The following is a 23,125-nucleotide window of genomic DNA, read 5'->3' as shown; positions in this document are numbered from 1 at the left end:
TTGTACTTCATCATCAGATAATTTACCAATAAATTAATTGGCTTAATTGCTTCCTGCAAACCCAGGAGAACTACATATGACACGACTTTTATAAAAAAGTCTTCATGCTCGCTCCTCCGTCCTCCAATTTTAAGCACACCAAGCAGGAACCCCTCTGTGGAACACCTGGAAGGGGGAGCAGAAGAAATCAAGTCTTGGCATTTCCCTGCCCCGAGGATTTTAATGTGCTTTAAATAGAGCCCCCAAGACCATGCTTGGAGTAGGACAGGACACAGGGAATGGCTTCCCACTTCCAGAGGGCAGGGTTAGATGGGATATTGGGAAGGAATTGTTTCCTGTGAGGGTGGGGAGGCCCTAGAATGGAATTCCCAAAGAAGCTCTGGCTGCCCCATCCCTGGAAGTGTTCCAGGCCAGGTTGGACAGGGCTTGGAGCAGCCTGGGGTAGTGCAGGGTGATGAGTTGGAAATAGATGAGCGTGAGCTGTTCTGCCTCCTCACCTGTACCAATCCAAACGTGGGATTACTGGAGTTGCCCCTGCCTGCCAGAACGCCAACTGCTCCACCACTGGGGTTTGTACCAGCAGCACTAAAACTCTCTGGCAACCACGGGGAGTTTCCCCCTTCCCCCCAAAAGCTCCCAAAAAGTTTTCTGCTGTTTTCTCCTCCGGCAGATGGGGGGAAAAGACTCCATTGAGAGCACAGTGGGGAAGGACAGCTCTTTCCTCCTGTTTCTGCCTTTAAATGTTTTCAAATAAGTGAACAAGGCTCTTGTGCAGAGTGCAGCAGGCTCAGTGCTCCTGCACCGCCAGCGAGGGATCAAAGTGACTGCAAAACACTGAACCTTTATTGATGCTGATTTTCCCTGCTCCTGTGCAGCCCGCAGCGTGCCAGGCTGGCACAGGGACCAGCTCCATGTGGGAGCAACCCAAGGGAATTCATCACACCCTCCCCGAGACGGGTCCCAAGGACGCAGCACCTGTGGCAGCCCATTATTGAAGTTGCCATCAGAATTAAAAAAACAAGCCGACGTTTCTCAGCAAAACCCCCCAAATCCGGTAACACAAAGTGAAGCTGACTGTTCTATTAACTCCCATCCTGCATCAGCAATTTTCTAAAGTGTGGAAACATTATAATTGACTTTTCTGCTAGTAGCAAAATGTCATTTTTCCTTAATACTCCCCAAGTCAGTAAGGCATTTCAAAAGCCTCCGATGCCACTACCACAACAGGACTTACAAATTAGCACATTTTTAGCTTTTCATTAAACACAATGCCAAAAAAAAAAAAAAAAAAGAAAAAAAAAAGAGAGAGAGAAAGGGAAAAGTCTTCTCGTATTAGGGTTTCTCTCCTCATTATTGAAAGTACTGCGACTTTGGAACTTCTCGCAGCAAATTATAATGCACTCAGCCTGGGGCCATTGTAAATCAGGGCTTCAAAAAAGGTGTCATGTAGTCGGGCCCTCTTCAAGCACTGAAAATATCGGAGTCTATTTGAAAACGCCTTCTGTAGTCTCTCACTAGCCTTGCAAATCAGCGCAGCACTGGGTAGAGCTGTCTTTTATTTTTTTTTTTAATTTTTTTTTTTTGCCTCATGGCATCAAGCCATTTCTATTCCGACCAGAAAAAGAGGATTATTTCGTGCTGGGATTTCAAATTAAAAAAAAATAATAAAAAAAACCCCCCCTACACCTAAGATAACAAGCTGCATAAAATCCCCAAATCATTTGGGGCTCTTGTTAGGGTTTGGACAGTGCCTGTGGGGCTGTTGGAGCCCTCTGGGCTGAAATCCCTTTTCCTGGCACAGCAGGGAAAACCCCGGGGGATGTGGCATCATGGAGAGAACCACATTCCCACCCCAAACCAGGTGCCACCCTGCCAGGCTCTGCACCCACCTGCCCAGCAGCCTTAAAGCCAAAGGATGGAAACGCCAGCTCCACATCCTTTCCAGCTCTTCCCAATCCTCTGGAAAATTAATTATCCCATCCCCAATCTCCTCCGCACCTCCAAACAAAACCTCACAGCTTCCCTACGGGTCAGATTCTCCTCTCCTGATAAGTTTTGATGCTTCAAGTTGCTCAAATCAGCAAGAAAATCCTCATTGACACAACTAAATGCACAAATGAGCAAAGGGGGAGAGAAGCCCGAAATAAAGCTGTTCCCTTCCCAGGAGGGCAGTTCCAGACCAGCATTTCCTGACGCCCTTTTCCAGTTTCCCTGTTGTAGGATTTACCCTGCTTCGGTCTTCCCAACCGGGAAAAGGCAACCAGGATTAATGGAAACATGGGAAGGGGTGAAGGGCAGCACCAGAGCATGAAACAAGCAACAGCAAACAAGGAACTGGACCGAGGAGAGCCTGGAGAAGAGAGCCAGGTCCCAGCAAGATGGAAAAACAAACCCAAGGAAGTCACCTTCTTGTCCTGGGAGGGCCACAGCTCCTGCATGGATAGAGCTGGTCTGTAGTTAGCAGAAAGGAAAAGGATTTCCAGCGCTGCTTTCCCCACCTGAAGCCACCCCAAATCCTTCAGCCAACTGACAAAACCCGAGGAATTCTGGGTCCACAGCTTTTATCCATCCAGTGGATCGCTCTCAAATGGGAAACCCAAAGCACCTGATGCCCTCACAACAGGGAAAACTCCTGGTGTGGCAAGGACGGGTATTCCCAGCCCAGGCACAGCATTACTTGTGGGATTCTCTGGAGCAAGGAGAAGCCACCATGCCTGCCCACCAATGGAGGGGGATTTGGGCTTTCTGAGTTAAAAAAAAAAAACAACCTCAAGCTCAAACTCCGGGAATCAAAAAAGAAAAAAAAAATACTGAGGAAAAAGAGAATGGGGTGAAACAAGGGGGGAAAAAACCCACCAAGAAATCCTATTTGGACAGCGAGGGAAATGATCAACTAATGACATTAGGCATGGTGGGCTCTAAGCCCCAGTGAAAGTTTGAGGAGAGGTTAAGGCCTGGGTGCAATCCTGTCCTCTCTTTAGGAATACTTGGAGCAGTGAAAGGGCTCGGAGATGGGCATGGCGCAGACAAGCCATTGGCACCACTCGGCACCAAGTTTGGGAAGTTACACCCATAATTACTCTAATTACTCCCACAGCTCCATCCCAAATGCCACCACTCCGCTCCCAAAAAGCTCCTCGGGGAGGGAGGGGGTGCTGGGCAGGGGAAAATGCTAAAAGGCATCAGGCCCGCCTGGAATTTGGGGGGTTGGTGCAGTTTCCGAGCTCGATGGAAGGCTGTTGTGGTGGCACCCACATCACCCCCGCGGGGAGCAGCCCCTCCTCTCCATCAGGGTGGGTTGGAAGGTCACTGCTGTGGTCCCAAAACCTGCCCGAGCCTCACAGGGTCATTTCTGACCCAGCCAGGACCCTAAAGCAGGGTCCTGCCCTGAGCCACCATCCCATTTTCTGTTTACAAACCCATCCCTGCTCCCTCGGGTCCTCCAGTCCTGGGATGTCGCTGTGCTGCTGGTGACACCACATTTCACAGTCAGGGACACCCCAAAATCCCGACCCCCTCACTCCTCCAGGTCCAGGCTGGGGCTCAGCTCGGGATGGCCGTGGGGACACTCTGCTGACAGGTCCCTGCCGTGACAGATGATCCCAGAGCCAGCTGCTCTTCCCACCACACAAGCCGTGATTTGCAGCCCTCACCCCAGAGGTGATGGGAAGAGGGGCAGGGATGGGGGCAGAGCCCAGCACAAACCAGGTGGTTCCCTCCTGGAAGTGCAGCTGCTCCGAGGAGAGGGGGGAGCCCTGACGAACCGCGCCAAGGCCTCACTAATTAACACTGACAGGCCAAGTTCAGAGGTGTCCAGTGGCAAGGGATAAATCAATCCCGCAGGAATGGCTGTGGGCAGTAAGGAATGGCTGGGTTTGTTCTTCTGCATCCCAGAGGGCAAGCAATTATCTCCACGACTTTCTGGTTAGGGTGTGCTCGGGAAGCACATCCTCCAACCCATAAATAACTTCCGCAACTACCTGGGCTTTCAGGTGTCAAAAACTGATTGTGCTCAGGAGCAAAACAGCTCGGGATGACACAAAACCAAGTCGAGGGCTTGTTGGAGCTCGTGGTGGCCGTCCAGCTCCTCTGTTTTCACCTCCCAGAGTGATGACAGTGGTGCAATTCCAGCCAGGGAATGGGGTGAATCTGCTTCAGATTCCACCAGTCGGGGGAAAAGGACCAGGATCTGAGTCCTGACGTGCCCAGGGCTGGGTCCCCATCTTGTAATCCTTTATAAAACCCTTCTTAGGTGACAGTCTGTGCGTGGTGATGGTGACACGAGGCAAATGACAGATTGGGGTCTCCCATCCCAGGAGGAAATCCCACAATATGGACCCTACAAGGAGCCTCTAATCCTGAGACTGTATGGGAGACACGCGATGGAGGGTCAGCCCGAGCTGCTTTTCCAGCCTGGCACACAGGGTGACATTCCATGAGCACATAACTCAGGGGTTAAATAACTGGGAGGGCTCCCCTTCACCTTTACAAGAGGATGTGCCCCAGGACTGAATTTCTAGGGGATAATTAACACAGCTGCAGCTCTTCAGCAGGGCGGTGGGGAGAAGGGAAGCCTTGGGTTTTTACTTAAGCTAAGAGCTTTCTTTATTATTTATTACTATAATTGATAGGAAAAGGAGGAAAAAAGGAAAATAGTGCCGTTATAACTGGAAAGAGTTTCGGGGGGGGGGGGGGGAAGGTTATTGAATTATTTACATCTGACAAAGATGGGCCCCTATAAACTAACTGTAGCAGAGGACCTTTCCATATTATATAGAGCTGTTAGAGAGAAATGCTTAAATATCATCTAATTTCCGATAAAAGCTGGACAAAATCAATGCAGCCTCGGGACAAGTTTATATTTCACCGGGGCTGCAGCTTTTAAAGAAGAGCTGAGCAGCAGCATCTGCAGAAGTATTTTAGGGGAGGTTAAAGGCACGACCCCCTCCCCAGGCCCAGGGACAGGGACGTGTGTGCTGGCAGGGGCTCATCCCACAGCCCAACCCGCATAACTGGGCAGTGCTGTCACACAGAGAGCTGCAAATATAAACGTGGGGACGTGCTGGGGGCAGGCTGGCTCTTGGCAAGGTGGCACCTGGCTCCCAGAGAGGACCTTGAGCCTCACAGCTCCCTCTGCCTGGCCAGGGATGGTGATCCAGGGGGCATGAGTGACCCAGGAGAGCTGCCCTCACATCGCTCCCAGGTAGGTTCCGGGCAGTGGTGGCATGGCCATCCTGCCTGCCCACCCCTCAGCCCCACAGCCGTGGGGTGTGGGGGCACACAGCCATCACAGGGACCCTGTCTGAGATATTTGGGGGGGCTGGGAGGGGATGCAAGGTTTAAATCCGCCGCTCTGGGGGAGGCAGTGCCGTGGGCTCCTGCACCGCGCTGGAAATTTCCCTGGAAAAATAATAATGATAATAATAATGCCATTCCCCGCTGCCAGAGGGCAGCTGTAAATCAGGGTGGTGGTGGTGGTGCCAGGAGCTCTGCACATCTGGGTGTTCCAACACAGCCTCGTGGGGTTTTGGGAACCAGGCGGGCTGAGATCTGCCCAAAGTGAGGACTGAGTTACGTGGCAGCTGAACTTGGGGGAGCAAGCTCTCTCTAAACCCTTCTGCTGCTGCTGTGTTGTGCTCCTGCCTGTGCCAGGAATGAGTTTTCCTGGTAATGGGAAGCTGGAGCAGGCAATTTAAGGCATTATTAATAGACACACTTCGTCTGAGGAAGGGAAATGCTTAATGTTGTGTTCAATGAGGTGTGCTCTGCAAACAGTCGGGCACGGGGAGAAGGTGGAGATGCTCCCCCCGCGCTGGGGATCGATGAGGCCGAGGCTACAAGTGCTCACTCTCACCCCTTTTCGGGACTCTGGGCTGTGCAGGGGCATCCCTGCTGAAGTGAGGACACGGCAGGATGAGCCCAGGCTTAATTCTTGCAGGATCAGATCCCGAATCTGTGATGCCCAAGGCCCTGCAGCACAGCTTGGGGGTTTCCTCCACAACACAAACTCGCTGCCTGAGGGCAACAAGTGCTTTACAAGCAGTTGAAACACCCTCAATTATCCTTCTAAACCCCACCAGGGGGTTGTCCCCCGGCTCCTGGCCAACCCCAGGATGTTCCACAGTTGTCCTGGCTCCTCTCTGCAGTAAATCCCACCTGCCTGTGCAGCCGCATTCCCCTTAAATCCAGAGCAGCATCGATTCATCCCGACATCATTCTCCGCTCTTGGGTGGAAACGGTGCTTGACTTGGCCGGCAGGAGCTCAGACTCCGGGGTTTTGTGTGCCAAGGGCACCTTTTCCCTCTACTCTGGCTGTCCCGGGCTATTTTTAACCCCCTCCCTCAGCCACGAGTCAATCCTGGCCCAGACTCGAGTGTTCGTATGCAAACAGATGCTGATGGAGAAGGGTCACGGAGTGTTTCAACGCTCTGAAGGGCAATTTAGTGCCAGACACGCACCCACCAGCGAAATTAGCCCAGGTCTGACCCAGAAGGTCTGGGCTCCCCGCTAAATTTACCCAGGGAGGTAATCCCTGCCGGGGGAAGGTGATCCCTTTGGCGTGAGCAAGGATTCCTCCACGTCACCACAGAAATATTCCAGGGTTGCTAATGAGAGAGGAAAAGCCAGCCAGGGCTCTGGGACAAGTTCCTGAGGTAAACGATCCCTGTGTGTGCCCTTCCCTGGATCTCCAAACCTTCTCTTGTGCTGGCTGAAGGAGCCCAGGGGATAACGAGGGTGTTTTTCACGCCAGAGCAGTGCAGTTAATACCAGAGGGGAAACTGGGCACAGAAAGGCTGGGGGGAGCAGAGCAGCAACAAGTGGTAAAAGCAGAGAGAAAAACAAGGGGGTTTGGAGCCTCCAAACCAACGGAGAGGTCGTGGGCAGCCAGGTGGGAATGCTGGCCTTGGGACAAAGGGGAAAAGAAGGAGAAAGCAGGGAACACCGCCTAGGATGGCTTCAGATTAGCTCCCAGTGCTGGTTCCCATTATCAGCGCCCTTAAAGGGGGGGGACCTTTACCAAGGACCCCTTAGCCCAGCACACCCCACCCTGCATGGGCACACCGTGGAGTTTGTGGGGCTCCATGCTCTTCCACAGTCTGCAGGGCCAGAATGTCACCGCAGCCATGCTGAGGACACACACAGAGGAACCTCAGGTGCCTCTGGCGGCACGGCGGTGTTCACCCAGGGATGCTCAGGATCCCCAGGAAGATCCCAAAACTCTCTCCCAGCCTCGGGTTGACTCCACACAGAGGGAACCGTGCAGCATTCCAGCTCTGGTTTGACATCCCAAAATCTGCTTTGACCAGTTTTTTTGGGTTTATTCCCCAAAGAGGTGGGTGGGAGGGCTGGGAGGGGGAGGCTTTGTCACCCCCAGGCTCCAAGCCACGAGACATCAATCTCTATTCTCGTCCCCACCTTGGATTTCTCTGGTGACCTTGAGGAAAGGAGCCTCAGGGAAGTGGGAACAGGGAAAGCTCTGCTGGCATGCAATGGCAGCAGAGTCTGGGTGCTTTCTCTCTCCTATACAAGGCACTGTCTGGGAGAGCAGCTTCCCCTGCCAAAGCCCCTGCCTGGCCTTTGCATCCCTGCGGGGAGGGACATCCCAACATTCCAGGCTGGGCCAGTGACATGTAGCCCGGATTTTTCCAGAGAGCAACCACAAGACTGGAATCTCATATGAGCAACTTCATGGAAAAAAGACAACAAAGGAGGAAAAAAAAAAAAAAAAAAAAAGCAAACCCCAAAAAAACCCCCAAAAAACAACCCCCAAAAAACCCAAAAATTAAAAACAAACAAACAAACAAAAAAACCCACAAAAAACACACACACACAAAAAAACACCTCCCAGAGCTCAGAGGACACAAATAAAGTTATTGGGGATGGACAGACAGCAGGCGACTAATTTTTGTTTTGTTTTGTTTTGTTTTGTTTTGTTTTGTTTCCTAAACACTAGGCACTGTTTTCCTCCCAGCCTAAACACCTCAGTCCCAAATTGGAGCCTCCAAATAATCCAGCAGTTTAATCCAAGAGGTGCTGCTGCTGCAGCATGGCCTGGTGACCACCTGACCCTCACTGTACCCCGTGTCCTTTGTGCTCCAACGCCTCTGGAGTTATAAATACTCCACGACAGAGCCTGGACTGGATTATAATTAGACAATGAGCCAAGAGGATGGAAACAATGAACTGTAAAAGCCTGGCCATGCCCCCAGCCAGGACCTGCACACCAGGAAGCACTGGAATGAGTGAGCCACCAGGAGCTGTGACAGCCAAGCTGAGGATTTCCTCCAAATTGGATCCAGAGCGTCCCTTAGCACCTCACGCTCCCCTTGCCAGGTTTTACACAGCCCTGGTCACGGGAGACCTGAGGAGCCTCCAGGTCCTGACTGAGCGATACCACCAGGATGTCAACCAGGTCTTTGAGATCAGTAAAAATGAGCTGGAGTGGCAGGTGAAAAGCCAAGCCTCTTATGGACTCTCAGGTACTTTTCCTTTAAAGGCCAGGCCAGGAAAATGAAAACTACGGGTATTTAGGAACCCTAAACAGGAGAGGTGCAGTGCATTTAGGTGCCTTAAGTGTTCCCAAGGTTTCTGGTTAGCCCACAGTTCTGGCCATTAATATTCGTCACTTTTAATAGTCTCTACAGCACTGTACTAACCCAGTGGAAGTGGAAAATCTGTGCATCCATGTGATTTTTTCAGGTTGGGATTAGACCCTCTGTGTCTAATTTTCAGGAGGGCTCAGGGCCAAAATTCCTCATGGTCCTATCTGGGGGGGATAAGATGCCCTCAGGACGGTTGGTACCTCCTGGGGTGATGAAGGCGATGGAGCACCGTGCTCAGGAGATGGTCCAGGAGATCCTGGAGCTGCTGGGAAATGCAATTCCTCGCTCTGGCCGATCCCAAGCCCAGCCCTCCATCACCGTCCCAGCAAAGACAGCCTTTCCTTTCCTAGGGAATTCAGGGTCTGCCTTTTAGCTCCTGCCACACAGGACTGTGTGTCCTGGTGGCCAGCAGGGCCTTGGCTTGCCCGCTTGGTCCCGCATGAAGTCCTGCTCCCGGATGAGCACACACCAGGACGAGGGAATTTTGCTTCCCCTCTTGCCAGCTGCGGTCAGAGCCACCAAGTGCAGCCAGCCCCTGTGGCCCACATAAATCTGCCAGGGAAAAACGGGGAAAGCGGAGTCTGGAGCTGGTTCAGCCCCCAGGCAGGTGGGCAGGGGATGGCGATCCGGGGTGTCACCCCGTTCCCGTGTCCCACAGGGCTGTGGGCGCTGGAGGAGAGGCGGGAGCTGAGCACCCCGCTGTGCCTCGCCGCCCGCCACGGCCACCCCGACTGCCTGCGCCACCTCCTGCGCCGCGGGGCCGACCCCAACCTGGCCCCGGGGGGACGGGGACCCCTGCACCAGGCCTGCCAGGGGGGACACAGCCACTGCCTGGAGCTGCTGCTGGAGTACAGGGCCGACCCCAACCTGCGGAGCGACGAGGGCACGGCCCCGCTGCACCTCTGCACCTCCCGCGGCTCCCTGAGGTAAGGAGAGGGACCCACGGGCATCCCAGGGCTGGGGCTGCCCCTGGAAGTGTCCAAGGCCCGGCTGGATGGGGTTTGGAGCAAGCTGGGATAGTGGGAGGCGTCCCTGGGCATGGCAGGGGTTGGGATGAGTTTGGCTTTGAGGTCCCACCCAACCCAAACCGTTCTGGGATTCCGTGAAAACCTCGCTGTGCGTCCCCTGTGCACAGAGCCCAGGAGTTTTGCCTGTGGGAAGCAAAGGAGATGCCATGATCCATGGCAAGGGTTCCCGCGTGCTCCCACATCTCCCAACTACCACAGCAACGACAAAAAAAAAAAAAAAAAAAAAAAAAAGGACATTTCGGTGCCAGGCACATTGCACAGCCTAGTCTTCTTCCCATGGACAGGAGCAACCCAGCCTCAGCTTTTCCTTCCTCCTCTTCCCTGACTTTTCCCCCTAAAGTCAGTGCGTCCCAGATCCAGCACACTTTGTCCAGGATAAGGTGTGGAGCAGTGCTCCCACCCCCTCAGCCCACACAAGCCACGTACAGATCCACCTTGGTTCATAGTCAGGGCTGAGACTCATCCGTGTGCATCTACATCTCACCCTGGACCAGCATCACACAGATGAGCATCAAAATTGCCTGGAAAACCATGGAAAAATACAGGAAAATATGTTTCCGTGGGATTTTATGTGCCTAGATCATTTGGACATGCGGAATCAGGATATTTTCATTTTTTTTTATAAAGAGCTCAGCCACTTGATTATTACCCTGGTGAAACTTCTTAGGGCCCCAGTGAATTCCATCACCTGCCAGCTTCCCTGAAAAGCCAGCCTGGCTTCAATCCTCTCCCCTCCAGGCAGGCAGGATGAACTGGGAGCAGGTGGTGAAAGCGAGGTTCCAACATCTCATGGACCATGACACAGGGAGGGTGTTCTCGAGAAGGGAAGCAGCCAGAGAGGGAAAGACTTGATCCCTGCTTATCATTAAGAGTCTCCCCAAGATGTCCAAAAATCAAACATTAATCAGCTTCTGGTTCGGCCAAAAATCTGGGGATGAATCCAACTGGCATCCTGAGTGTTGGAAGGAGCCGAACGGGAAAGGGAGGATGCTACAAGCAGCTCTGTGATGAGCAAGAGCTGGATTTAACTCCTTCACCTGAGCTCCCTTTACACCTTAAATTTCATCCTCCAGCCCCATCCTAAAACCCCAGTGCTTCCCTGATTTTAGGCTCCTCCCCGTGAAGAGATGTGGCAGCCAAACCAACCCAGGGCGTGCAGAGGATCTTCTGGACCACGGAGGTCCAGGTGCCCTGGTTTTGCTTCCGACCTTGGGGAAAAAAAGCCCCACCATTTAATATAAATATATATTAAAAAACCAGAGCTGCTCTCACTGATTTGCATGGTGGAGAGCGATGGCAGGTGAGCCAGCACAGCCACCAAGGGGATCAGACAGCCCCGACATGGCAACAGCTGAGTTGCAAGCCCTGGAATATTGGGGCTTTATAATGGAAATGCTGAGAGCCCCTTAACGACGGCGCCCGGCGCTACGGGGGCTTCTACAATAACTGAGCCAACTCCCTTGAAAGATCAAAAATTAATAGACATTTCAGACAGGGTTTGAGGTTTCGACCACTGCTTTTTCAATCGCAAAGACTTTGCTAAAGTTAGAGACTGAGGAGGTCAAGCTTTGGGTAACACAAACATTTCCTCTTTGATTAGGGGGAGACTACTTTACCTCGCCTCCTTTTTTTTTATTTTATTATTTTTTTCGTTGAGTAGTAGATTTTAGGTCATCCTTAATTTTTTAGTGACAACAAAGAGCAGGTCATTGACCTACATAGAGAGCTATTTTATTTTTCTCCCTCTCGATAACAATGGCCAGAACACCTATGTGCCAGGTTCTTCTGTATTCCCATATACTCGGCAATTCACCATGGGGGCAGGACTTAAAACCTTTGAGCCTCTCAGTGACTGGGATAAAAAAAAATTATCTGGGCTTCCTTCCAGCCATTTGAGCTTCAGAATCCATGAGATTTCAACAAAAAGGATATCAGAGCTTTAATCTAGGAGCTTTTTGAAGAGGTGGGAAAAAAAAAGTTCCAGTAAAGTTCAGTCTTACCTTCTTCACTTTAGGAGCTGTTCATGCCAACGTCGGCCTATTTAGTAGAGTTCCTCTCCTTGACCTCTTTTTTACAGCCGAGATAATTAACATGGTGGGGTAAGATGAGTCTCTAAATTCACTGCACTCTCTCCCTGGCGCTCTCCCTTTTCCCTCTTAAAGCTGGGGATGATTAAAGGCGCCTGCCTTTATTGGCACCCCGAAAAAAAAATAAAATAAAAATAATTGAGGGGGAGAGGAAGAGCCTCAGCGGCGGCGGCGGGGAGGGGAGAGCAGGCGCGGGGCGGTGGGAAGGCGCCTGGCAGGGATGCAGGACACGGTTCCTGCCTCCCATCACGGGAGGAAGGGATGCTGAACATCTGCAGAGTCCTCCTTCAGATCTCCCCGAACGTCCCAGGCTTCCCTGGAGAGCAGGGAGAGCCTGCCTGCAGAGGAATTTCCCTTCTCCAGCCTTGCACGGAAGGAGCAGGGCTCTGTGAAGCCAAGGGATGGGACAAGGAGATGTCCCCCCTGCAACCCGGCAAAGCAATTCCCTTCTCCGAGCCTTCCTCCACCCTGGGAGCTGGAAGCAAGAGTTATCCAACCTCCTCCAAGCCCCCAGAGCTGAGGGACAGGGGATGAAAGGTGGGATGAGTCAATGCAGGAGCTCAGGCAGCGTCCAAGGGGCTCCATGCAAGGAGCAGTGGGATAGGGAGCGAGGGGCAGGGCCGCCGGGGACAGGGTGGGAGGAACGAGCAGGGAACAGGAGCTGAGCAGGAAGGCAGCAAGATGCCTGAAAGGGTCAGGACAAGGCTCCCAAATGCCGGGGAAATGGGTGCTGATCCATTGCAGCCGGCCCCAGGCACCCTCCAGCTATTCCAGCACCATCCTGGACGCTCTGCCCCTGTGGCTGCGGGGAATGAGCAGCACTGCAGGGAAAACAAAGCCCAGGGATTTGAAAAGCCGGCGTTTAGCATCATCCAGTGCGAAACCTCACCCTCTGCTCTGCTTCGCCTTGCTAAATACAACACTCGGAGCGTTTGGGGCCGTCATTTTGGGAGCTGGGGAAGAGCAGCTCCTCAACGGGTCCTGACCAAGAAATAAAGAGCCCAAAAGCAGCCACGGGGCAGAGCCCGAGGCCTGGCCCTGCTCTCTGAGACGTGACAAAACGAGGGCTTTTACAGAAAAACCTCGCTGCGACCCCGGGGACGGGAGGGAAAAACAAACAGGAGGATTTTCCTTAAGGAAACTGGGGCCCAAGTGGGTTTTTGGGACGGGAATTTTCCTCCGGCCTCCGCTGCCCCAATCTCCTGCTCCTCCTGCTGGTTGTTCGTCGCATCCCATTCTAACAAATCCCGCTTTCCTAGCCTGGGTGGTTTTCATCCTGGCTTCAGGAGGGCAATGGGCACATCCTGCCCCGATTTTCTGATGGGTAAAGAAATTTTTTTTTAAAAAAAATCAATCTCAAATAATTTTCTCCCTTTCCATTTGATCCAGCAGCCCAGGGCAGGGCGGAGATGGAGCACTAGCAGCTCTCACCCCAAATTTCCTAGTGAGTGACTTGCCCAAGCAAGGAGACATCACCCAGCACCTGCAAATGGGTTGGGAATGGCCTGGAAGTGGGTTTAAATTAGTCAAAATTAGGTGCCGGGCTGGATGGAAAACAAGCGTACGTGTTTTGCTACCGAATTTCTGATGAGATAAATGGAAAGCTGAACTCCGTACACACTTTCAGTATTCCCAGGAAATTGGAGAGGAGCTCTTTAAAAAGCAGCAAGCCATCCCTGGGTCTTATTTCATTTATTTTAGGGATTTGTATTGGGAATTTAGTCTAATCTGGCGGCAGCAACCAGGGTGTGAATGAAAACACAGGAAGCCAGAAGCGCTGGGGTAGTGTTGGAGCTGGTGAATTCAGGAACCGAGGATTTAAAGGTTAACAGAGCGTCTACCCCAGAACGTGCTGATGCCCAGATATCCAAACAGGAGGCAAATGCTCCTCCCAGGCTCCCACCTTGTCCACTCACTGGAAGAGATCACCCTTTATTCATAACTCCTTGCCAACGTTCCCTCCGTGCCAAAGGGAGGAGCACCCAGGGGGAAAATTCTGCATAAAGCACCTTGGGTTTCTTCCAGCAAGTGAGCCTTGGAACCTGAGAAGCAAAAAGAATAACCCTGCACTGCTGCAGCCTCTGGGAAGGATGGCATTTCCATGGGAGGATGTTTGGGATGTCTAGCAGGAGACCAAGAGGAACTGAGCTCCCAGGATTGAATTCTCTGGAAGAATTCAAGGGGAAAATTGGGCACAGTGAGGGATGTGGGGGATAGAGCCCACGGCACAGTGAGGATGCTGGGCTGGATGCAGCTCCTGGCTTTGCTGGGTGATCCATTCTTCACCTGGAAATTAAAGGCAGGGGAATAATCCCTCCGTGCTGCCTGTGCAGGTGGAAATCTTCCCGCCCAAACCAGGGCAATGTTTGTGCCTAAGGTCTCTAGGCACAGCTGCCTCCTTGCCTGGGAATGCTTTAAGCATCATCTACCCCCAAAAAAATGAAGGAAAACAGAACAAAAGGGGATCTTTCTCACGGGCTAGGCTGCTGTATTTCTGCAGCCAAGTCAGCAATATTTTTCTTTCCCAGTTTTCCCTGCAGAACCATCCCTTGGTTTGCCCTGAATGCATTATTTTAGGGTGCCAGAGACACCTGTGACATCAGGATTAAGCAAATCCAGAGAGACCCCAAGAGAATAATTATAATCAGAGCTACAAATTCCCTGGTGACAAGGATGGACAAGACCAATGAAAGAGACTGAGTGTCTGAGTGATCCCGCCCCCCAACAGCGGCCAGCAAGACCCCAAAAAAGCCTCAGGGAGACAAAATATTCTTTGAGAAGGGGATTCAGCATCCTGGAGCAAAAAATGAAATTGCAAAGTAAGGACCTGAGGATTTTGGGAATGGCACAACCCCACCTAAACCCACTCTTACACAACCACACCCCAAGCAGAGCATCTGTGGTGGATGCCTGAGGTGAGGGCTGGCGCCTCTGGGAGCATTACACCTGCCCAGGCTGCAGAAAAAGATCCTGCAGGGGTTTTATTTTTTGAAACCCAGGCTTGAGATCCATGGGGAAAAGCAGCCCAGGGAGGTGTTTGTAGATTCTGCACTGCCAAGGACAGTGAAAATCCTCTCACCTCCCACCTAATCCTTGGGGAGGCAGGCCCACGAAAGTCCAGCACATTATTCGTGGTATTATCTCATTATTTTATTGTTTGTCTTTTCCCCACATATGTTAGCATTTCCCTGGGCCAGGAAGAACAAGCAATATCCTGGTGCTGTCATTCCTCCCTGAGGTTCCTCTTCTTCCCCATCCCTGCTGCTGGAGGGATCAGGCTGGGACTTCTCTCCCCCTTGTGCTGCTTCTGTGTCAGCCCAGAACCTCACACAAGGCTCCAGTGATACCTGAGCTGGAAGAAAAGGGCATTGAATGAAAATTAAAGAGGCGGTGGGAGGTGAAAGGTTGCTCCTCCCTTGGACTTTGTGATCCTCAGGATATTCCTTGATTCTGCGAAAACACAATCCTCTGGACCAGGAGCACAACACAGGTGTTGGGGCTCCCTCAGAGGGAGAAGGGAAATCTGTTTTTATATCCAAGCAAGTGGGCCTAGAGTGTTCAAGGTGTTTAAGAATGGTCAGGGACGGTCAAAGGATGTCAAGATAGTCGAGGATGGTCGAGGATGGTCAAGGACATTCAAGGTGGTCAAGGGTGATCAAGGCGGTCAAGGGTGGTCGAGGATGGTCAAGGATGGTCAAGGATGATCGAGGATGGTCAAGGTATTCAAGGACAATTGAGGATGGTCAGGGTGGTCAAGGATAGTTGAAGACAGTCAAGGATAGTCAAGGATGGTCAAGGCTGGTCAAGGATGGTCAAGGATGGTCGAGGATGGTCAAGGATGGTCGAGGATGGTTGAGGATGGTCAGGGATGGTCAAGGATGGTCAAGGCTGGTCAAGGATGGTCAAGGATGGTTGAGGATGGTCGAGGATGGTCAAGGATGGTCGAGGATGGTTGAGGATGGTCAAGGGTGATCAAGGCGGTCAAGGCTGGTTGAGAATGGTCAAGGATGGTCGAGGATGGTCGAGGTATTCAAGGACAGTCAAGGATGGTCGGGATGGCTAAGGACAGTCCTTCCATGCCTGATGCTGATCAAGGGGCAGAGGGAGATATTGCCCAATCCACCATTGCCCTCACTGTGGAGAGCGTCAGGGCGCAGTGCCACCCTGCCCAGCCTGTGCTGCTCCCTCCCAAAATCCTCGAGCGCCACAACCCCAGCTCCAGCCTCACCCCACACCACCTCCCACCCCACCAACCCTCACGGCCCCAGCCCACCCTGCCCCTAAAACCCCCCCATGGAGGTCAACCCCCCCTTCCTGCAGGTGTGCCAGGCTCCTGCTGAGGCACGGGGCAGCCCTGGAGCTGCCCACCGAGGCGGGAGGGGACCGTGCCCTGCACGTGGCCGCCCGGCACCGTCTCTGCGGCCACGCCGGCCTGTACCTGCGGCGCCGGGCCCGCGTCGACGCCCGCAACGCGCGCGGGGAGACGGCCTTGGGCATCCTCTGCGGGCAGCCCCCGGGCCCGGGCGACGATTCCCTGCAGCTGTTCCAGCTGCTGGCCGCCCACGGCGCCGACGTGGAGGCCCGGGACGAGAGCTGGAGGAGACCCCTGCACCGGGCGTGCGGGGCGGCCAACGCGGGGCTGGCGCGGCTGCTGCTGCGGCACGGCGCCGACGCCAACGCCGTCGACTACGACGGCGTGTCCCCGCTGGGATGGGCCCTGCGGGGAGCTGCCTCCCACAGGGATCTGCATCCCCACGTCACCGTCCAGCTGCTGCTCAACCACGGCTCCCAGAGGATTTGGCCCCCTGCCTTCGTCAAGGTAGCGGCCCCAGGGCGGCGCCCGGGGATCCACTCACACCTCGTGGTGGGGGGGTTTGGGGATGGAAAGGTCGGAGGATTTGGGGGAGCTGCCCGGTGCAGGCAGGGAGAGGGGACTGTGGGGTTGGGGGGTGATGGAGATGAAGGCCCAGCGGAAGGGTGGGATGGAGCCAGCGTGGTTCAGAGGGATTTTTTTTTCCCCTCAGGGACAGGCTTGGCACACGAGCTGCCTCATGGCTCCGCGTTCCATTGATTTTACATCAAACAATAAAGAAAATATTATCCTGCCTCGTCAGGCACGAGCCAAAAATGTAAATACGGAGCAAGGGCTGCATCCAGGGGGAGGAGTGCCTCAGCAGGGCGGGACTGCCCACTGCTCCACGGATGGAGCAAGAGCTCCAAAAATGCGCCAGGAGAAACCCCACACCTGCCTGATCCCGACATGGGGTTATCCCAGCCTGGAGTGTGGTGGGGTGGGACAAACCCTGGCTGCAGCAAGGGAATGTTGTCCCCCTCCAGGCCTTTCTGAGCCCTCCCACTGTCCCTGGCCAGGTGCTGAAATCCTGCGCGGCCGTGCCGGAGGTCATCGAAGTCCTCTTCAATTCCTACTCTCAAATCCCAGTGTCCCAGGAGTGGGCCGAGGCTGTGCCAGAGGAGGTGTTCCAGGTGAGGCAGCACTGCTGCTTTGGCAGGGCTGGCTGAGACCCAGGGAGGGGTTTTCCCTACAGAACAGGGGTTTATTTTCCCCACAGACTGGCTTTTCACCCCCACCCAGACTTCACTTGGATGGAGGGAAAAAACAAAAGGAATATTCCCTAGAGCAGCACCACCCACCTGATCCCTCCAGGCTTGCATCCCTTCAGCTTCACCATCCTCAGACCCCATATCCCTGCCCTGAGCTGCCCTAAAATCCACTCTCAGCCTCTGGAAGTGACCCTGGGGCCAGAGCGCTTCCCAGCAGGAGCCCACACCACTCATTTTGATGTGGAAAGGCTCCTACTTGGACGTGCAACGGGTACAGCCAGCCTGCTCTGGGATGATTTGGGATGGCTCCTGGCCCCACGGGCTGTGAGGGACAGCTGGAACGCAAGTTAAGCCTGCAGCTCATTCTGGGAAAGGGAGAAAGGGTTTTTTTTTCCCGAATTAAGGCAAGGCCGAGGCTGCACAGCCCAAACCTGCGTTCTTTCCCTGTCTCAGGAACAGAGTTTCTTCTACCCTGGCTTTCTGTGGGATGTTGCTGCATCCTCCCCAAGGCTGGCTCTCCCCAGGGTGCTTCCACAGGATAATTCCAGAATTCCTCATCCACCCTTTCCCTGAGCAGCCGTGTCAACCCCTGCCCCCCTCCACCCACAGCCACACCTGAGCTTCTTCCCTCCTTCCCTTAGATCTTCATCCCTGAACACCTCCAGCTTTTTTGGGAGCCGGGAACAGACCCAGCCCGGGTGTGTGACGGCGGTGTTGCCCCTCTCTTTGCAGCAGCACCAGCCTTTCTACGAGTCCCTGCTGGGGCTGGCGGGCTCTGCCCGCTGCCTGCAGCACCTCTGCCGCTCCGCCGTCCGCACGCACCTCGGGAGCCGCTGCCATTCCCTCATCCCCCTGCTGCCCCTGCCCGAGGCTCTCCGTGATTTCCTGCTGCTGGAGCCCCAAGGAGTGGTGCTGTGAGGGAGCAGATCCAGGTCCAAATCCAGCCCTCCCGTGGAGCACGGGAGCATCCCTTTCTGCCAGGGGAAGCCAAAGAGCTTTCTGTGGCGGATGGCTGTTTTCCAGGGATTTACAGCAGGATTAAAACCTGCTTTTGTCTGGAAATTTGTACAGATTTTGCTTCTTTTCCCTTCTAGTTGTGCTTTAAACAGATTATAAAGAGTAATGAAATGATTAGTGGCTGGTAGGAATAGCGCCCGTTGTAGAGGATGCCTGCAAAGCAGCGATGGCTCCTCAGGTGTGCGAAGGGAAGGACAGGGCAGGGGACCCAAACCCGCCCAGGGGACTCAAACCAGCCCAGGGGAGCATCAAATCCCCCAGGATAAATCTCAGCCAGGATGGGTTTTCCCTGAATCCCCAGCAATCCCCACCAAAACAAAGCTCGGAGTCAAACAGCCACAGAAGTCACGAAGGGGTCACACAGATTTGGGATGGGGCACCCCCCTGAGAGGCACAAAACATTGGGAACACGGGGCAGGATTGGCAGTGCTCTTCCTCATCCATGGAGGGCCAGGGAAGTGGTGGAAGCAGCAGGTGGAAGCTGGGAGAGGGGAAGAATCCTTTTTCCTCCCTATTGCCATGCTCCACGGGCTCTGGGAGCCAGGGATGCAATGTCCAGCCAAGCATGAAAAATGAGATAAGTCCAGTGGCATTAATGTAGACCCTTAAACAGATTTAAAATTCAATTTTTTTTTTTTAATGTAGGAGTCACCAAGGATGTTGTGGTTGTCCCATTGCAGGAGGGTGACACAACTCTTATCTCCCAGCTCCCATGGGATGCACCAGCCCCTCCCATACCCCTTGGGCCTGTCACTGTCCCCAGGGGCTGGAAAACCCCAAATGGTGGAGTTTGGGTTTGCATTTCCCACAGTGACCTGGCCAAAGTGACAGGAGGAGCGAGGATTTGTTTTTTCCCCACAGCCTCAGGTTAATTCCCCCTGAACCAAAGGATGTGCACACGAGTGTCCTTTGGGAGAGCAGCTGTCCTCATGCCACGGTGCTCCCCAAAATCCTCCCAAGGCTGAATTACACTTGGGTTTGGTTGGCTGTTTTTAAAAAAGGAAATCCCACAAAATTGTATGTAGTATATTTTTAATGTAAAATTTTTAAAAAATCATATAAATCTATATAATATAATATTAAAATCTATATAATATAATATAATATAATATAATATAATATAATATAATATAATATAATATAATATAATATAATATAATATAATATAATATAATGTAATATAATATAACTATATATAATTATATATAATATATATTATATATTATATATATTTTATATAATATATATATTTTATATATTATTATATATAATATTAGTATAGTATAGTATAGTATAGTATAGTATAGTATAGTATAGTATAGTATAGTATAGTATAATATTATATTATATTATATTATATATATGTATAATATACTATACTATTATATCAAAATGTAATATCTAATAGATATGTTTTATATGCTTTAAATGGTATATATTATATGTAATTATGCATATAAAATAATTCTATATTATATATAATCATATGCATGTGTATATATATATATATATATAAATATTTAATAAATAATTTTTCATGTTTGGCTGGACATTGCATCCCTGGCTCCCAGAGCTGCTGCCCATGGAGCGTGGTTGTGGGGAGGAAAAAGGATTCTTCCCCTCTCCCAGCTTCCACCTGCTGCTTCCACAACTTCCCTGGCCCTCCATGGATGAGGAAGAGCACTGCCAATCCTGCCCCGTGTTCCCAATGTTTTGTGCCTCTCAGGGGGGTGCCCCATCCCAAATCTGTGTGACCCCTTCGTGACTTCTGTGGCTGTTTGACTCCGAGCTTTGTTTTGGTGGGGATTGCTGGGGATTCAGAGAAAACCCATCCCGGCAGATTTATCCCGCTCGTTCCAACCAACCCAATTTAAATGTTGCTGCTCTTTTCACCTTTTGCGTGGGGAAGGAAGAACGTCACGTTTTACCTCGGCATAAAAACGGAGGGGGAGGAAGAGAGAGAATCCCACCAGGTGACCGCCTCCTCACCCCAAAATCCCCCAAAATCCCAAATCCAGAGGGATGGAGAGGGAGAAGCGCACATCAGAGGGGGCAGAACAGCGCTGTGGGGCCGTGCTGGGGGGGACAAGGGGACACATGGGACAAGGGGACAGGGGGGACAGGGGGACAAAGGGGGACACGGGGGGGGACAAGGGGACAAGAGGGTCCCGCGTGGGGGATGCGCGGCTCCCCGCGGCCGGCAGGGGGCGCGCCGCGCTCGGCCGTCGGGGGCAGCCGGGACCCCACGCGGGACCCCCCCAAAAACCACCCCGAAAAATGGGAATTCAGGGCAAAAAAACGCCCCGAAAAACCGAGTGCGAGCCGTTGAGAGGGCGAGGCCCTCCCTTCGGTTTGCGCCGTTCCTCCGGCGGCGGGGGGAGCGCGGCGGCGGGATGATGCTCCGGGCGGGATGGTGGTGGTGATGGTGATGATGATGCTCCGAGTGGGATGATGATGATGATGATGATGATGATGATGATGATGCTCCAAGTAGGATGATGCTCCGGGCTGGGGTTGATAAGTTTGGCGGGCGGTGTATATATATATATATATATGTGTGTGTGTGTGTATATATATACATATATATATATCCATAATATAGATAATTTTTTTCCTTCCTGGGGGCGCCTTGTTTTGATGCAGATGTTCTGAAGAAAGGCTCGTTTTTATTTTTTTTTTTTATTTTTATTTTCTTTTATTTTTCGGTTATTTTATTATTTTCCAGCAGCTAAAGACGGGAGGTCACATTAACTTCTAATACGGAGACACATAAAAATGCGATTACGCCTGCTAAACAGAACACAGTAGGCTGCTAGTTAAGACAATGAGATTTCCAGGAAGCGATGCATAAATTCTTCAAAAAATGACACATTTTTCACGTTTCATTCCAATTAAATTACTGAGGCAGCTAACACAGCGCTGCGCACGCCATACATTTGGGGGAAATGAAGGCTTTCTGTGTTTTTTCTCTCTTTTTTTTTTTTTTTTTTTTTGTAAGTAGATCTGGATGTGCGTGTTTTATGAAAGGCGTTTAATATTAAGCTGCTATTAAGGAAAAAAATGTCAGAGACCTTGTCTCTCCTCGAGGATTTTTTTTTTCCTGGTGTGTGTGTGTGTGTGCGTGCTTGGGCTGCTCCCGCTCCTTTTCCCACCCTGCGGTATTAAAGCACCGATGGTCCAGCTGCAAAACAATTTCCAAATAATGGGAATTCCCCGCCCTGCTGCACACACCTCTCTGATTGCAAGGAGCTGGGGAGAATTAAGGAGTGATGCGCACCCTCCCACAAGAAAAAAATAATAATAATAATAAAAAAGATGTTTTGCTGTCCCGTCTGGTGGTTTTTTGTTGGTTTTTTTTTTTTTTTTTTTGCCTACCCGGGCACCCTCTGGAGCAGGATCGACCCCCCCGCGGGACGCAGGGGGGTGGTGATCCCAGTGGGAAGCCGAGTTTTCCTCTCACCATCTGAGCAGGGGCTCGTCAGGGTGATAATCAAACCCCGAAGTGGCCCCGGTAATGAAACAGCGTTTGATTTTCAACATTATTTATTTATTTATTTCAATTTTTTTTTTTTTCCATTTTTTTTTTCAAATTTTTTTTTTTTTTTTTTTTTTTTTAAAGCGCGGTCTGCGCTGGGTGATCCGCAAAGCGATGCGAATCAGAAATGAGATTTTTGAAGTCCTAATGAACCTGATTGCAGGAACATTTATAATCCCCCATGGCTTTAAATGAAATCAGATATAATCAGGAGCTGTGGGGAAAGGGAGTGTTTACAGGCAGGGATTGGGAAGTGCTGCAGTATTAGTAAAGATGCTGCTCCTTCTATTGATGTCTGAAATGATGGATAATGTGAGAATGGCAAATATACTATTTGTCTAATGGCTCTGCAATTAAATTCCCCTGTAAATGACCCATGCCTCATTTCATCCTAATCTATGGAATTTTGATTGAATTCGTCAGCTCTAATTGAAAAATACTGCACTTTAATGTCTGCAGTGCAGTTTCAGGACCGCGCTGGTTTTAATGAGACGGTGCCCCTCTGACCTGGGAATATTTTAGACTTTTATTCGGGATTTTTTTTTTTTAAACCGGCGGATTTCTCCACTCGATTCCACGAAAAGCCGGGAACGAGAGAGTGCGTGGGGTTTGCCACCACCAGACTCTCCGTGGCGATGTGTTTGGTTAAGGTCTCCTGTAGGGCTCTTAAAATACTCGGACTCCAGTGTGTAAATATATATCCATTTAAAATCATTTTTAAATAGCCTATTTCCCATTATCCGAACGAATTTCGGGATAAGAGCCAGGATTATGGAAGTCAAATTTTTTTTTTCTTTTTTTTTTTAAACCTGTACCGTGGGGTTTTTTGGTGGATTTGTTTGTTGTTTGTTTGGTTTTTTTTACCCTTTTAACCTCTTTTTTTTTTTTTTCTTTTTCCTTACCCGAAAATCCCGAGCACCTTCAAGTTTGTTAAAAAAAGAGGGGGGTGGGAAGGGAGGAGAAAAGGGGGGGGGGGAAGGAGGGAAAAGGGGGAATAAGGGAGGAGGGAAAATAAGAAAAATAAGAAGAAAAAAAAGAAAAAGCTTGGGAGTGGAAGTGGGGGAGAACCCCCCGGGAGGGGCTGGAAGGAGTTCAAACGGGGAAACACGCGAAGGAGTTAATGGGATTAAGCGGCGAATGAGGGATTTGGGGATTGTTTTTCGGTTTGCTTTGCTTTTTCTTTTTCTTTCTTTTTTTTTTCTTTTTTTTTTTTTTTTTTTCCCTTTGAAGGGGAGGGGGGAGGAGGGAGGGCTTGCCCGCGGGCACGCGTGGGGCGGGGGGCGAATCCCTCCG

General features: G+C 51.5%; 1 protein-coding gene across 1 annotated transcript; it reads left to right on the top strand.

The window, feature by feature from the left end:
• The first annotated feature begins 8,239 nt into the window (after nt 1-8,239).
• ASB18 (ankyrin repeat and SOCS box containing 18) lies at nt 8,240-18,198 on the top strand. The gene is made up of 5 exons (XM_066189225.1): nt 8,240-8,480; nt 9,262-9,529; nt 16,039-16,537; nt 17,089-17,202; nt 18,013-18,198. The coding sequence occupies exons 1-5, from the start codon at nt 8,240-8,242 to the stop codon at nt 18,196-18,198; spliced, it is 1,308 nt and encodes a 435-aa protein (XP_066045322.1).
• Nucleotides 18,199-23,125: the final 4,927 nt, after the last annotated feature.

The sequence above is a fragment of the Chamaea fasciata genome, unplaced genomic scaffold (assembly GCF_029207755.1).
Source record: "Chamaea fasciata isolate MVZ Bird 193981 ecotype frontalis unplaced genomic scaffold, bChaFas1.0.hap1 SCAF_8, whole genome shotgun sequence".
NCBI lineage: Eukaryota > Metazoa > Chordata > Aves > Passeriformes > Sylviidae > Chamaea > Chamaea fasciata.
This window is presented reverse-complemented; position numbering and strand designations above follow the sequence as displayed.

Bases quoted from the DNA above. Each gene is read 5' to 3' on its own strand.
- ASB18 (XM_066189225.1), top strand. From the start codon at position 8,240: ATGAGTGAGCCACCAGGAGCTGTGACAGCCAAGCTGAGGATTTCCTCC. The intron at 8,481-9,261 runs GTACTTTTCCTT...CGTGTCCCACAG, and splicing joins AGCCTCTTATGGACTCTCAG to GGCTGTGGGCGCTGGAGGAG. The intron at 17,203-18,012 runs GTGAGGCAGCAC...CTCTCTTTGCAG, and splicing joins TGCCAGAGGAGGTGTTCCAG to CAGCACCAGCCTTTCTACGA.